Here is a 15,732-nt window from a genome sequence, read left to right as displayed (position 1 = left end):
TTAAAATAATTTTATTCAAAAAGGGTAAGTTGTATCCAAAAAACGCAAAAAACCTCTTTTTCGTGAAAAACTATAGAATTTAGAATTTCGCTGCTGAAAGAGACAAGAAACTTCAGCCAAAATATTTAGAGTACTTTTTATCCTAAGTACCCCCCCTCCCCCACAGTTTACGACGCCCCTGACTGAAAATTTCGACATAAAAGTAATCAACGGTACCAAATTTTGTAACTTTATGTAAAATGGTTTTTAAAATATTGGAGATAATCCATTAAAACATGCATCCCTTTCAGGGTGTAGTTCCTTACAAAGTATTTTTGAATACATGTTCATAGAAAACTTTTATCTTAAACTTAAATATTTTATCACCTGTTTAAATTTGTAACAATAAAAATGGAACACCCTGTATAGTTTATAAAAAATCACCAGCCTTATGGGACTGTAAACACAACAAAGTTCCACAGAAAGCAAAAACCAATATTTTAACACGCCCACAAATACTTATCGTGCGATAGTGGTGTTAGTGTAATACCTACCGCCCTAAAATGGAAAATTTGCAATTAGCGTGCTGCAGTGCACTTGTATCAGATTGGCTGTGACCTCGTTAAAAATCACGCCAACTGAAAACTAGCGTTTGGACGAGTACACAAGCACGCCTGAAATTTTTTCAGCATCAACGATCAACTTACTTTTATTAACCAATGGATCATCTGAGTGTGAAACAAATTTTTTGTAGTGTATAATAGTGGAGAGTTTTAAGGCAGGGCTACTTACTGTGGTCTTGCAACTCCTCAACGTATATATGGAGTTCTCCGCGAATTGTTGGAAGTTGGATTTCGTTTCTTCGTTCGTAGTTGTTGTTGATGTTTTGGTTCGATTGCAATGTGAGTTGCTTGATGCGTTCCATGGTGTAGGGCTCGTCGGATATCACCAGGTGGCGCTCGAGGATGTTTGTGGCCTAAACAAATGCAATTTTTTTTTTCAATAAAAACAAATATGTGATGAAAATTTTACGTGGTAGTGATATTCCGGCATAAATAACTTTTTGATAGCTGAGGGGTGGTCCACACTGGCTTCGTCCCAGGCTTGGTTTCGTGGTACGAAATAAGTAAATTTCTTGGTGGTATCGCTGAGTTGGTTATTGAAGCCTCCTTGATTGCCCAAACGGAATGTATAGCTGTAGAGATAAATGTGTTAAGTTTTCTAAACTTTCAAATATGAAATATGGAAGTTACTTGAGTGAATAATCCGTTCGCAACTTGTCGTAGACTGTGGTGTAAGGAACTCCCAATACTCTATCGATTACATGAATGATACCATTTGTGGCTGCGAGGTCTGGTTGAATTACAGTGGCGTTTACGCCGCCTCCTTCAACGGTGACGGTGCGGTTGGTGCCGGATGTTACTACATTGAAGTATAGGTCGTTGCGGGGGTCGAGAGTGTGCACCTTTAGGGAGGGAATAACATTAATGATAATACATCGTACACCTGGCCAACTACTTGAGCAGGAGTCACTTTACAATAATAAAATATTCAAACGTCCGTTTGAGAATTATTTGGCCATTAACATTGATAAAAATAATAGTTATTTGTATATCAAGAAAATAAAGAACAATTTTAATCCCGAGAATGTAGGTAATGCCGAGGGCATTTTTTCATTCGATGTTTATTCTAGAGATGCATACAAAACTTTCCTGACAACAGACTAAATTAATAATAATGATAACATAAGAAAGTGATAGATTTGTCAAAATATTCAGTTAATTCAACTGCTTTTTTTAAGAGCTAAAGAGAAAAAACCGGTATTTCAGATTATTAGTCAAAAATTGGGGAATAAAGCTTCACTTTATTCCATGTTAGGGAAAAAATCATAATCAAACTCGGTTGACAAAACACCGGTCGTTAGGATTCTTAGAAGTGTCCTAAAAAAATCAAAACAAAAGTTTTCCAAAAGTCCCATGAGGAAAATTTTTAGGATCTGCTTTTACTTATCTGCTGAATTCCAAAAACCCGATCAAAGTTATAGTTTCGGCCAAAGAAGCATTTTTAATTTTTCGACTTTTTAAAAAATTAAAAAAATATAATTATGAAAATAAGTGGTTTTAGCTGAAACGTTGACACCGGCGAAATTCCCGGACTATTTTGGCAAGTCCAGGGCGCTACTGGTGAACACGGAAACGCTTAAAATAGTTTCATAGCTCGAAAACAGTTCTTACAGCATTTTAGTCCACGGCTTCGTGACTCTACGCCCAAAAAGCCATAATAAAATTTTTTTGCAACCAGAAGGCGTTCACAAATTTTTATGATTTTTCGGACATTCAAGAATTTGAAGAAAATAAAACCTTTTGTTTTTAATTGTTATTTATTCGACGAGTTTGAGAGTAAATCGGACGCTTTGTTTCACGAGTACTTTTTTAAACAAGGAGTATTAACCAGTGGTTTATCACTACGATAAGGAATAAATCGAGAAATGCCAAATAGTTGTCAAAACTTCGTTACATAGGAGAAAAACTGTAAATTTTAACAGTGTTGAATAATAAACGATTTTTTTTCAACCTCTAAAACTCGTAAGAATAGAAAAAAAACATTACAGTTTAAAAATTTTTACCCGTTTAAATTTTTGTCCATTTTTACATTTATGAAAAGAGATATTACAATAAATGCGTCATTGGTTCATAGTAGAGAGTTGAAATCGTTGAAATATGTTACGTGTTGTTTTTGTAAATAATTTGCTGTTTTTCAATTTTATGAAATTACTCGTAATAAAACTATCCATTTATCGTAATACAGAGTGTCCCAGCGAGTTGATAAAGTCCATTTGACTTTGAATGTTAATTTTTTTTTAATTATGCGGTGCATCGTAAATTATGCATTTTCAACCATACCGCGTGTTTCAAAAATAAGTTACAGTATAAGCTTATATATTTTTTAAATGAAGTTATGTATTTTCAACTATACCGCGTGTTTCAAAAATAAATTACTTACAAGCTTCTATATTTTTTTAAATAAAACACCATACGTTACTTGGCATTTTTGGATGTAACTTTTTATTACAATGTTCTTAAGTTTAAACTTTTATTAGTCAATTTTGCTTAATTTTTTAGATAAGTTGTTTTTATTTGACGAAAACTTTTTCTAAAGATAAAAGACAAAAACAGATAACTAGAAAAACATTTTTACTACTGAAGAAAAAAACAAACTTTAAAGGTATAAAGTTTTTCAGTGTATTGCATTTGTAAAGAAAAAAAATTGTTGAAGTTAGTTATAAGTTAATTAGCTTAAAAAATTTAGCTAAATGAAATACCCTATTTTTTYTTTTTGCATCTAATAGATTGTTAAATTGTCTATCTAAAAACATAACCTTGTAAATGTCTAGAATTGATAAATAAAAAAATATTAAAAAACACGTGTTTTTTCTATCTTTTGGACAACTGTGCACTATTTGGCTACTGAAACAATATATTTTTTTTATTTTTAAAGTTAAATATTTTTTAGTTATTAAAAATAAAATTTTTTGGGAAAATAATTTAATAATCTCTTGTAAACAAAAACAATAAATAGGGTGTTCCATTTAAATTATGTAAGTTATATTTTGTTTTATCTTTGCAAATGCAACACACTAAAAAATGGTTTATGTTTCAAAGTTTGTACTTTTTTCTAGCTGTCTTAATTTTTGTGTAATAAATTTTTAAAAAGAGTAGATGTTTTTGTCAAGAAGAACAATGTATTTCAAAAACTAAGCAAAATCGACCAACAAAAGTTTAGCTTGAAAACATTGTAATAAAAAGCTACATCCAAAAATGCCAAGAAATATGTGGTGTTTCATTTAAGTAAGTTTGTATTGTAACTTTTTTTGGGGGTCATGCTGTATAGTTCAAAATAATTTCAAGCGATGCACTAGATACATGTTTTCAAATTTGAACACAGGTTACCCTGTATATTAAGTAAATTAACCCATGACTACCCCAATGATCCAGCATGCTAACCCCTTTAATGAACTCCTCATGTCCAAACGAAAACAAGTGCTGTCGTATCTAAATCTAATTCTCTAGCTAGAACTCAAACAAAACTCAGCATTGTTAACAAAACAGACATAGCGCTTGTGTTTTCTCGTGTTGAAAGGAGTTAGTGTTGGGAATGGAGGCAAATATTCTTAATAATAAATTATGAACGCCAATTAAACTTTCAAAAGCTTCTCCTCCCTTCGCATGCAGAGAAATGTGGCTAATCCGCCATTAACAATCTACAAAGCATATCTCATGGTGGACATTTAGTGGCGTCCCTTGTGCATACACGTTGCACTTAATCAACGATCTCATGACAGTCGAAATTCCAGCACCCCCTCAAAGACCCACACTCACCCTCTTGTCTCTGCCGTGGCTAATACTGAGAATCCTGTCGACGTACAGTCGATTATCGGGCACCAGGTGCATCTTGAGGATGTCCTTGAAGCGGTTCTTGTTGCTGATGATGCTGTTGAGGGTGAAGTCGTCCGACCAAGCGTTGTTGCAAGGGGCAAACAGGGTGATGTCCTGGGATCGCTCCAAAGTGTTGTAAAACTCCCGGTAATCGGCGTCGTTGATGGCTTTCACAAAGCTGCTAAGAATGCCCCCGTCTTTCTCCTAACAAACCCAAAAATCAAGCTCCCTAATTGCATACAACGGTTTTCGACCAGTGATTAAAGCGTCACATGCACGATTATTGGAAGCTTTTGAAATTATTTATTTTGGAACAAATGCTTGCCGCGTCCAATATACACATCGATGCAATCGACACGCTTGTCAAACAAATTTCATGCAATTTTTTTGTCGGTTTCATTGACGAGGAATTTTATTAAATTGAAGGAAGATAAGACGCTTATGTGTTATGGAAATTCATGCGATGATAATTAATCAAAACGTTCATTTATTTTATTTACATTAAAAAGATAAAATATGAAAAATTCTACTCTAAATTAATCAAAGTACGGACCGAATAAAAATGATTAATAGTTTTAAATAAAAATAATGCGAGATAAGTCACTTATTTTGGTCAAAATTAGAAAAGTTGATAGTAAAAAATATGTGACATTGCCACTCTCATACACAAAGTTGACGATTATATCTTGAATGTTGAAACAATTTTTTTTCTACAAATTTAATAATCAAAAAAGTGCAGATGTTTCAAACAAAAATAAGATAACTGACACAAAGCAGTGTAGCCGATCTAAAAATAAAATAATCAAAGCTAATTATTGTTTAGATTGAACCTCATTGAGATCCTTCGATTTTTAACAAATCAAGCAGCAGAATATGTAATTAAGACCTGATATAAATTTATACAGAAAGTGGCAACATTGCATTTGAATTTTTCGAGGTAAAATAAATGTATACATTCTGGTATACAGGGTGCGCCAGAACTCGCGCCCCAGAGACAAATTCCAAGTAAAATAAGATACCAGGAACATGAAAAAAATGTTTAAAAAATTCTCTGTCAAAAAATTTTGACATTTATTTTTTGACATTTGACATTTTTTTATATCTATTTAATGATACTGATGATCTGGTATATGTTTTTTTACAATTATTTAGTAAAGGAACAACAATTTTGACAATAAAAGCCACAAATGATATTGAACAGAGTTACAATTTAGGATACAGTTTCCTTGTTTCCTCATTTAATAGCCTATAGCAAAAAAACTTGGAAAATTATTGTTCCAACAGAAATAAATAGAGTCAAAGTGTAAACTTTAAACCCTCATAACTTCGTAATTTTTATAGATAAATTTTTTTAACATTTTTTCCATGTTCCTGGTATCTTACCTTATATGACATTTTTCTTTGGGGCGCGAGTTCTGGCGCAACCTGTATAGGGTGTTTCAGAGCTCTAGCACTAGCTGTCAAAAAATTTTGACATTTATTCTTTGACATTTGTCATTTTTTTTAAGTCTATTTAATGCTACTAATGATTTTGTATTTGTTTTTTATAATTATTTAGTAAAGGTGCCAATAAAAGCTTTCTTTTTTCTCTTCTAATAGCCTCTAAAAAAATCTTGGAAAATTATTTTTACAACAGAAATAAATAGAGTCAAGGTGCAAAATTAAACTCCCATAATTTCGAAATTTTTGTAGACAAAGTTTTTTTTACCATGCTCCTGGTATCTTACCTTATACGTTTTTCTCTGAGACGCGAGTTCTGAAACACCCTGTTTAAAAAAATAATTTGTGTTTTATTTAAAAAGAAAAAAGTATAAAAAGCGACAATTAATGTCATAGATTTGAATCAAGGTATATACCGGGTGCCGAAAAAATATGGACCCAAGCGTTTTCTACTTAAACTACTTAGTTCCTGGAGATCTAACTAGGCAGAAATACTAACAATTTTCAAAATAACATTTTATAAAATATTAGTGTATTTCTTTAGATGACAACCCAAGTTGAGGCCATTCTTCTCCCGTTTGACAACTGCCTAACCTTAATTTTTGGATAGAAATTCATCTTTTCAGAAATAATATTGCAATTTACGAAAGCAAACTCCTCCTACAATAACTTTTAAATTTAATTTCTTTTACATAACTTGTAAACAAAACAAAATTTAAAAAAAATCCTCTTTAAAATTCGTAGTGTTGTATTTTTCTAAACATACACTGTTTTTTATTTTCCAGAAAATACAGAAGTTAATCAGAAATTGCTTGAATATGCAATACCTATGAACTAGGAATAAAAAAAAGTAAATAAATCGTAAAAACAACATCAAATATCTTAAATGAAAACCAAAATAAGTCTAACAACACTATCAGTTTTATTTAATAAAAGCTAAAAATCCAAAGATGGCAAAAAAATGTGTTTTTATTTTAGAGTAGAAATGATAATATTACCATGATATTAAAAAAGATTTGCTTATAATATAATACGTTTATTTAAACATTATTACAAATAAACATGCTTTCGGTTCAGAATCTGTTGTTTATTATATCAGTGTAATTACCAAATAGGAGTAATTACTAATCCACGTTTTTTTCATTCATAAAATACTCTTTAAAAAAATATTTACGCCAATTTTAAAATCTGACAAATATTTCTTTCGATTATTATTGATAATGCTTTTGTAGTAAAAATTATACAGTGAGTGGTAAAATTATGAAATAACCTTATTTACTAAAACTGAAAATATTTGGCTTTGACAATGCTCCAAAATATAAAAAATATAAAATAAGATCTATCAAAATTAAGGGTTTCCATTTAAAAAAGTGTCATTACTCAAAAACCAAAAAATGTGAAACTTTAAATCAAGTTGAGGTTTTGTATTTTTTTAGATTGTTTTGTGTTTTTTACATTAGCATTGTTGCCAAAACTAAATATTTTCAGTTTTAACAACATTATTCCATAATGCCATTCTCTGTATAAAAAAAATTGATATATCAAGATAAAATGAACGATAAAATATGGTATAAAATCATGTTTCATTAAATTCATCCATTTTTAATTTTTCATTCAGTAAGTTGTGATATCTGACCCACATATCTTAGGGAAAAGCCAATAAGAAGATTAAAATTGTTTCCAATTTCAAATCGAATTAATTTAAATGTGGAAATAAATTCTCAATTGTTGAAATAAATTAGAACAAAATGATCGATGTAACCAACCGCATAACATTATTAGTTTAAGCAAGTGTTTTCGATGGTAGAAAAAATATTAAATTTACTCAAAATCAATAATGTGAAAGCATATTCCCGTCCTTTTTCTACAGAACGCCAATCCATAAATACCAGTGCAAGAAGAAGCGTGCATCTACGCCCACAAAAGCACTTTTGTCCAACATTTACACAATATTTTACCTTGTATTGCTGCAGTTTCCAAAAAGATGAGCAGGAAATAAGCGGATGAATTAATGTAGCACGACACATAGCATATTTAAACACTGTGAAAGTGGTGTTTTTCATTCGAACATCACTCCCAAAGCATCAAAAAGCTTACACTAGCGACTCAAAAAATAAACAAATAAAATAAAAATAAACTCTAGCAAATAATTTACGCTGTACGTAATTAGTGAAATTGGCTTTTCTGCTTCGTATTAGTTTGCGGCCATAAATTCGCATTAATTTATGTTTAAATGTAATGGGGATGCGTATGTTGTGTGGTGTGTACAATATGTAAATGTGGTCTTTTATATATTTTTTTAAACATCCTGTATTATTTACACTTGAAGATGACGGTTTAAGCATCCACAGAACATTTACAGCGAGCTAGAGACGTTTTTCTATTTTGCTTCTATAATATGGTTTTGCAAGGTTGGTAGCGGGATCATTGACAAGAAAATGTCAAATGTCAAATTAGAGGTGCAAAATAGAAACTATTCCAACATTACGAAAAATTCGACTACAAGCATTTCAAATTTATTTCGGTCAAAAACCTGTCTAGTTAAGAATTTTTTCCACGTACAAGAAGATACTCAGGGTCTACTTCTTCCATTTTATTGCCAACGTTGCAAATATAATCCACTTGTTCCTGTTCCAAAAAATACATTAATACTGTTTTTATTTATTTATTTTAGTCATAAGGGCGCAATTTGTGTATATTGTTCGTGTTAAAACTGTGTGAAAAAAAATCGTGGTGAAAAAGCTGAAAAACTGCGTGAATTAAACCCCCATTTTGAAAACCTTTAAAATGGGTCCAAGTCAAGCACCTACCTCCAAAAGCTCTCTCACGTTGTTATCTACCACCATCAACGGCTTCTGGATGAGGTGAACCACCCCGTTTTTGACGGGGATGTTGGCTTTGACTATTTCAGACAAAACAACCCCTTGGGAGTGCTTGCCGTCGCTCAACAGAGTATGACTCTTCACGTAATCTAAATAAAAAAAATATATTACACCCTGTGGAGGTTTTAGTCGGTATCAATATTACTTATGACTTGGTTATTGGGGCCTCGAGTTTCTTGCGTGAAGGAAATAACAACTCGAACATTGTTGTCTCCGTTAGCGAGGGTCTGGAAGGGAACGTCTTTTTTTGTCGGGGTGGTGAAAAGGACGTGTTTGGGGATCACGTGACCGTCGATGATTTTGCCGTCGATCAATTCAGCGCGTTTGTTCTGGAAAAGTTTTAATCTACTTTAAAACATTTACGAAACAAACATAACTTTATTAAAAAGTAACTTAAAGTTATGCCTAATTATCAGCAATTAAATATGAGTTCGCCCGGCGCATCCACCATTTTTGCAAAAGCTCTCAAATCATAACACCAAGTAACTATTTTAATAAAAAATTTGTATTAAAAGCAGATTTCAAAAAATGTAATTGCAAAATGTGTTCTTCATGCGTCTTGATATTTCTGTAAACTTAAGTTTCTAAAAAATTAAAAATTTATGGTAATAAAAGCCACAAATAACATTGAACAGAGTTACAATTTAGGTTGCAGCTTCCTTGTTTCTTCTTTTAATAGTCTATAGCAAAAAAACTTGAAAAATTATTTTTCCAACAGAAATAAATAGAGTCAAAGTGCAAACTTTAAACCCTCGTAACTTTGAAATTTTTATAGATAAAATTTTTCCATGTTCCTAATATCTTACCTTATATGGCATTTTTCTCTGGGGCGCAAGTTCTGGCCAGTTTTCCATTTTAACTTAAAAGTAAAATATACGTCATCTAAGCTGATTCACCCTGTATATCCATTACATTACGGTTCTGTTTTCAATCTTCACATATTTGTGTTGATTATTCACTACCTCTTGTTGCAAAATATATTTTGGTCACATACAGAGTGATTCAATTGTGACGAGTTTTAAACAAGATGATCAAAAAAGCAAATGTGGAACTATTTTTTTTTATTATTAATTAAATTAAACTTCCAAACGTTAACTTTGTTAAAAATCAAACATATTTCATAGTCGTAGACAAAGCATAGTATTCTACTTGCATAAAATGGCTATTATACGAGTCTTCCATTCGTTTCACCTTCGTGAATAATAGTCATCATTATATGCTCGTTAAATAATACAGGGTGTATCATAACTCGTGTCCCAGAGAAAAATGTCAAGTAATATAAGATATCAAAAACATGAAAAAAATGTTTAAAAATTCTGTCAAAAAATTTTGACATTTATTTTTTGACATTTTTGTCCATTTCATGCTAACAGTAATCTTGTATACCAGGTGAATAAAAAGTATGAAACAAACGTTTGCCTAAACTATTTATTTTTTGGAAAAACTAATTGATAAATGATAAAGTAAGTACTATAAAAATGTGATGTTTTATAAAACATAACTTTTTTGTAAATTTTCTTTTGTTTTTGAGTTCTACAAAATTTTTATTTTTTTTTTTAAATGGCGACCCACTATACAATCATTTTTCTCATAAAGTTTATTCTACGGATTACAACTATTTACTTTATACTTAATTTTTCCAATTTTTTTTTTACATAAATTGCAATTTTGACGAAAAAATCGCATAACTCAAAAACAAAACAAAATTTCGTTCTCAAAATATGATCACATATTTTATATTACTTAATTTGTATTAATTATTATTTTTTGGAGACAATACTTTATAATCACCCTGTATGTTTTTTTTTTCATTGTTATTCAGTAAGGTATAATCCTTATAATAAAAGCCACAAACAACGTAAAACATAGTTAAAATTTAGAATACAGCTTCCTTGTTTCTTCTTGTAGAAAAACATGTAAAATTATTTTCCAACAAAAAAGTGCAAAATTTAAACCCCAATAAATTTCGAAATTTTTATAGAAAGACTTTGTTTTTAATATTTTTTCCATGTTCCTGGTATCGTACCTGTATAGTATTTATCTACTACTGACTATTTAAAGAATAAATCTTTTGTTTAACATTTATAGCAATATAAATTTAGTTTTTAGCAAAAATTGGTGAGCGAGAGCAAAACAAAATTTAATTTCAGAACAATTATTCAGGCTAAATAAGTTTTTCGTGTGAGAATTTATAGAGTAATTTATGAAACTAATAAAAATATGAATTTTCACGATACCTTAAATCCCTCGTCGACAGGGATGAAAAACGTGTGCCCTCCCTCCGTTTTAAATATATCTTGTTTGTTGTGCTGTTGCACTTTTTGCCGGAAATACCTGTATGTAAATCCCAATTAGTTCGAGCGTTTTCAGACCAAATTGCGCAAATTATTACACAAGAAACAATGCAATTTTTCAACTCACCTCAATCGATGCGGATGAAAAATCAGCGACTCGTAGTACTCGAGAAATTCGTGGGCTGTGGGGTTGTAAACCCGATGTTGTGCGGTTTTGGCAGATCTCGTGGGAACCAAGACCTCGTCAATTTTATGTAGAACCTGAAAAAAAAATAAAACATTCCAGTCGGAAAAGTCGCAAGGGCTCGCGGGACCCTCTTTAAATCCACTTTCGAGGGGGATGCGTGTCGTAAAACCCCCGACTTTTGAGATTCGCGATGATAATCCTTGAGCGTAGGAAAGCTAATGAGTCTGTGTAGAAATTTTGTTGGACCTTATTTTACGATAATCGGGCTTTTTGCCCTTTTTGGCAGCCATAATGCGACATGAGTGGATCATAACATCCCCATAGACACGATAAATAACGCTAATTATTCTGAATGGCTAATTTCGGGGGGTCTGTAAATTTTGTTATACACTTGGTAATAATAAAGTTCATGTTAGGGTCTAAGTTTTGGTGTGTTTATCACCCCGGGGGTCATTGCAGCTCCTTTTACTTGATCGCGGGAGATTTATTGAGGCAATATCTATACAAAATAATAACGGTTTAAGCCTTGTTGAAACTATTCCAATAACAGTACAATTCAGTTTTAGGTAATTGTCTTTGTGTATTTACGTTGTCGAAAGCTATTTTCATTCATATAATTATAAGTTAATAACCAAGTTTACCTCTTGGAGAGTACTTCATGAAACAACGAGTTTATGCTAACGTGGAATTTGTTTGTCAGTTCCTTTCTACGAAAATAAAGCGATTCGGATTTTACTGTAAATTTTGTAGAATTTCAATTGGTTGTAAAACAAGCACTTGTTTCAATGATCCAAATGTTTTCATGAATTTTATCTCCAAACAAAGTTTTTGAGCTTTGTTTTGCTTATCATGTTAAAGTTATGAATTTAATTAAAATAATAAGTATTTTTTTTTAATAAACGTAAATAATTTTCATAAAATAAAATACTCAAAAGTTGTTTTTTTATCACTATTTAACGAACAAGTTTGTAATGAAAATCGTACGTGCGTTAATTGACAATACTAATTAAGTTAAATAGTTGGAATTAGTTAATTCTGAATTACAAATTTGAATTGCATTTGTATTTGGTGTATCAAAAATTTCATACCACTGATAATATTCTGTACCTTTTCCACAATTAGTAAATAGTTTTTGTTGTTACAACTAATTAAAAAAACAAATCGTTGCTATTTATGGGCGAGGCAAAGCCAAGTCTGGAATAGCAGATGAATCCGCAAAAACTTTTTAGGTACGTGTTACATACAACATTTTTGTGTTGAAGCCACCAAAAACGCACCCAAACCTATTGTCGTTTTAGGCGGCACATGAAAAAGGCTCATTTTAAAAATTCAAATAAGTCAGTAAAACAGTTATTTTTGTGAGCGTATACATTTTTTTATTTATAATAATCTTTATTAATAATCACGAATAGGTATAGTTAAAAGTAATATGCCGGATTCTTGTTAATGTTATTTATCTTTAAATGAGCCATAATTTATATAGCTATCCAGAAACTTGAAAAAACTGAACTTTCTTTTCGTATTCCTACAAAATACAGGACTGTGCCAGAACTCGCGCCTCAGAGAAAAATGCCACGTCAGGTAAAATACCAGGAACATGGAAAAAATGTAAAAAAAAATCCATTTATAAAGTTTTGAAGTTGAGACTTTATATTTTGCACTTTGTCTCTATTTATTTCTGTTAGAAAAATAATTTTACAAGTTTTTTCTACAGACTATTAGAAGAGTAAACAAACAAGCTGTATCCCTAAATTGTAACTCCGTTTAACGTTATTTGTGGTTTTTATTGCTAAAATTTGTGTACCTTTACTAAATAATTATTAAAAAAACACACAGTATGTCCCCGGATTGAGTTTACAAGAGGAAAAAAGTTTTATCTTTGATTTTACGGCAAAACTGCACATGAAAAACATTTTTTGCTTCACCTGAAACGAGCAAATCAGAAATTAAAACTTCATTATTCTAACTCAGTAGAAATAAAATTCATTTTTCTCTTCATTTTTGACTTAGAATAATTTTTTTTGAAATTTTTCTCTGGGGCGCAAGTTCTGACACACCCTGTATATTCGTAACAAAATTTATTTAATTCTTTTCTACAATAATAATAATATTTTTTCATTTTTAAAAGCACAAGTATCTATTTATTTTTATAACTTATAATTTTTAAATAGTATAAAATCATTGTTGTATTAACTCGCAGAATAGTCGACAAAACTCAATTTTATTGTTTCGTATAAACTTAAATTCAATTTTTTATATTAGTCTAATTTGGTGAATTGTTAATTTCTATCGATGAGTAAATGTTAATAATTATTATTTGTTTTGATTAAACTTTTTGTCGATATTTGCACATCACCTTTTTAATTAACAAAAAACGCAAAAATGTATTATAAAAAGCAAGTTCGACAAACAATTCTACCAATTTTATTTTATGAAATAAACAAATTTCATTCAAAAACCAAGCCGACAAGTAATTATTGATTACGTATTTAATCAATCATTAATATTTTGTTACGTACTTATTTTATCTGTACGTTATTTTAGTAAAATTAAAACAAAATCAAAATGGGTTTTTATTTACATACCTACTCTAAATAAAATCCACCAATTTTAAAATGCTGCATAAAATAAAACCCAATTGAATTTACTTACAGCAGATGAGAGTTTTCCCATCAAAGTTGCACGTTTTAGACAAGAATTCCTGTAATGTGTTAATTTTAAAGTTTTAAATATTTTCTTTCAACCAAAAGAAAACAACCGTTGTACGCAAATTATAACAACTTTTGTTTTAATTATTTTTCCTGAAGTAACGTACTCCATGTTGATGCTAGAGGAAAAAGCCCGTCAAAAATAATTTCCAATGTGGACATATTAAACAAATTTATCGCGGGCAATTTTCGTATCTCCGTGCTCGGGTATTCCCCCGAGTCATAAAGAAGCGTCTTCGTTCAATAAATGTTTTCTAGAAGCGTTGCCTATTAGAATTCAGCAATGTATTCCTCTTGACTCGGTCCCTATTGAGTGCGACACGCAGACAGACCACTTGAAGAAAGCCTCCCCAATCCCACTTTTGCCACGGACTCTTTTAAGGTCACGTCCTTCTTATCACAGACTGCTTCTTCCCTCGCTTGATCTAAATCAAGTCGGGGACTCACCTGAATGTTGCCATTCTTCTGCTTCGTCATGATATCCGACTGGCTGACAAGGAGTCGGGCATTGTTCACGTAGATGTCGTTGTGGTAATTCCCTGTTGTATGTGTAATCCAAAGTGGCGGATTTCCTTCCAGTTCCGAGTTGAGGGAAGTGTAAGAGGTGCCCAGTTGGGTGGTCTTTTTCGGAATTGAAGCTGGAAAAAAATTGTTATGTTAGAGCGACGGTGTAATGAAGCCATCAAAGCTGGGCCGTAATTACAGGCAATTTGGCATAATGAGGTAACTTTTAATTGTTGAAAGTTGGGCGATTAGGAGAGGTGGGTTGAAAGACTTAGATCGTAAAAAAATAATACTTTGTTTACGGAAGTAGCCGTAGTAGTTTATTATCTAAAATATTAATTCATCGAGTTAGTTAGAATTCTTTCTCAGTGTTACTAATTTGTTTGTACATTAAAAAAATATTTGCACTCAATAGTTTCTAGCCACTTACAAAGGCAAAAAGACAAAAAATTAGTAAAAATTTTATCTGACACACTTCTACAAAAGTACACTACTCTAAAATATTAAGAAAATAAAAATATTTCTTACATTTTTTGGTGATTTTTGAAAGGCTGTATCTCATCGAAAAATAAATCACATCTAGATTAAAAAAAAAGCATTTTAAAACTGTAGCTTTCTAGTTTTGAGATCTTTTGGCAAAAAAATGTTCTAGGCTACGGTTATCATGCAATCCTAAGAAACAGCGCGAGAAAAAAAATGAATTGGAAATTTATTTGTTTTTGTTCTTGGTCCACGAACTTAAATAAATTTTTATTAGTTAAATCCCGGCCGGGTAGTCTGTCCATTCAGCTTCATTTGTTTTTTTTTATGTTCTTTTTTCGTCATTTGTCGCTGAGATATTTGACTTTAAATGACAAAAATCATTTTGTCTTTAATCTTCGATAGCTCACCAACCAAGGACCGCACAAAGAATGTGAGAGCAGTTTCAAAAACTGGAATAAATATCTTCCAAAATCCTTTTACGAATTTTTAAAAAGAATCTACCCTCAACATTGATTTAAAGAAAAGAGGAAAAAAGCAACTTTTTGCGTTGTTTTAGTAAATCTACAGCGAATTCACAAATATTGATGGAGAGACTAATGTTTTTAGGTGTTTTTACAGCCTAATATACCGCTAATAGCCCTGTAAATTTTTAAATCGATTAAATCGACCGATTGATCAGAATTTTACAAAAATTAAGGAAACAAATTGTACATATTGTTTGTGAACATTGTCCAATCTTCATCAAAATGAAAAAAACAAATTTTTGTTTAAAACTTCTGCATTAGTTATTTCTTAAATAAAAAAATCCAAAAAATAAGA

General features: G+C 31.1%; 1 protein-coding gene across 4 annotated transcripts in view; it reads right to left on the bottom strand.

Annotated features, from left to right (window-relative positions):
* Positions 1-15,732, bottom strand: part of LOC123010265 (fasciclin-1) — an 88,568-nt gene that overhangs the window by 3,285 nt on the left and 69,551 nt on the right. Inside the window, exons 3-13 of one of the 4 annotated variants that reach the window (XM_044407006.1) lie at positions 14,374-14,564; positions 11,159-11,292; positions 10,975-11,071; positions 8,883-9,066; positions 8,666-8,826; positions 8,418-8,483; positions 7,814-7,822; positions 4,359-4,619; positions 1,233-1,444; positions 1,012-1,174; positions 772-955 (exon numbers count right to left, since the gene is read on the bottom strand). In XM_044407006.1, coding sequence (XP_044262941.1) covers positions 772-955; positions 1,012-1,174; positions 1,233-1,444; positions 4,359-4,619; positions 7,814-7,822; positions 8,418-8,483; positions 8,666-8,826; positions 8,883-9,066; positions 10,975-11,071; positions 11,159-11,292; positions 14,374-14,564 — 1,662 coding nt within the window. The remainder of the gene's footprint in view (positions 1-771; positions 956-1,011; positions 1,175-1,232; positions 1,445-4,358; positions 4,620-7,813; positions 7,823-8,417; positions 8,484-8,665; positions 8,827-8,882; positions 9,067-10,974; positions 11,072-11,158; positions 11,293-14,373; positions 14,565-15,732) is intronic. The other 3 variants (XM_044407007.1, XM_044407008.1, XM_044407009.1) reach the window with 3 other exon arrangements.

This window comes from Tribolium madens, unplaced genomic scaffold, assembly GCF_015345945.1.
Source record: "Tribolium madens isolate multiple individuals breed KSU strain unplaced genomic scaffold, Tmad_KSU_1.1 Scaffold_7;HRSCAF=85;Tcas5.2_LG10, whole genome shotgun sequence".
NCBI classification, from domain to species: domain Eukaryota; kingdom Metazoa; phylum Arthropoda; class Insecta; order Coleoptera; family Tenebrionidae; genus Tribolium; species Tribolium madens.
Note: the sequence above shows the minus strand (reverse complement) of the source record. Positions and strands in the feature narration are given on the sequence as shown.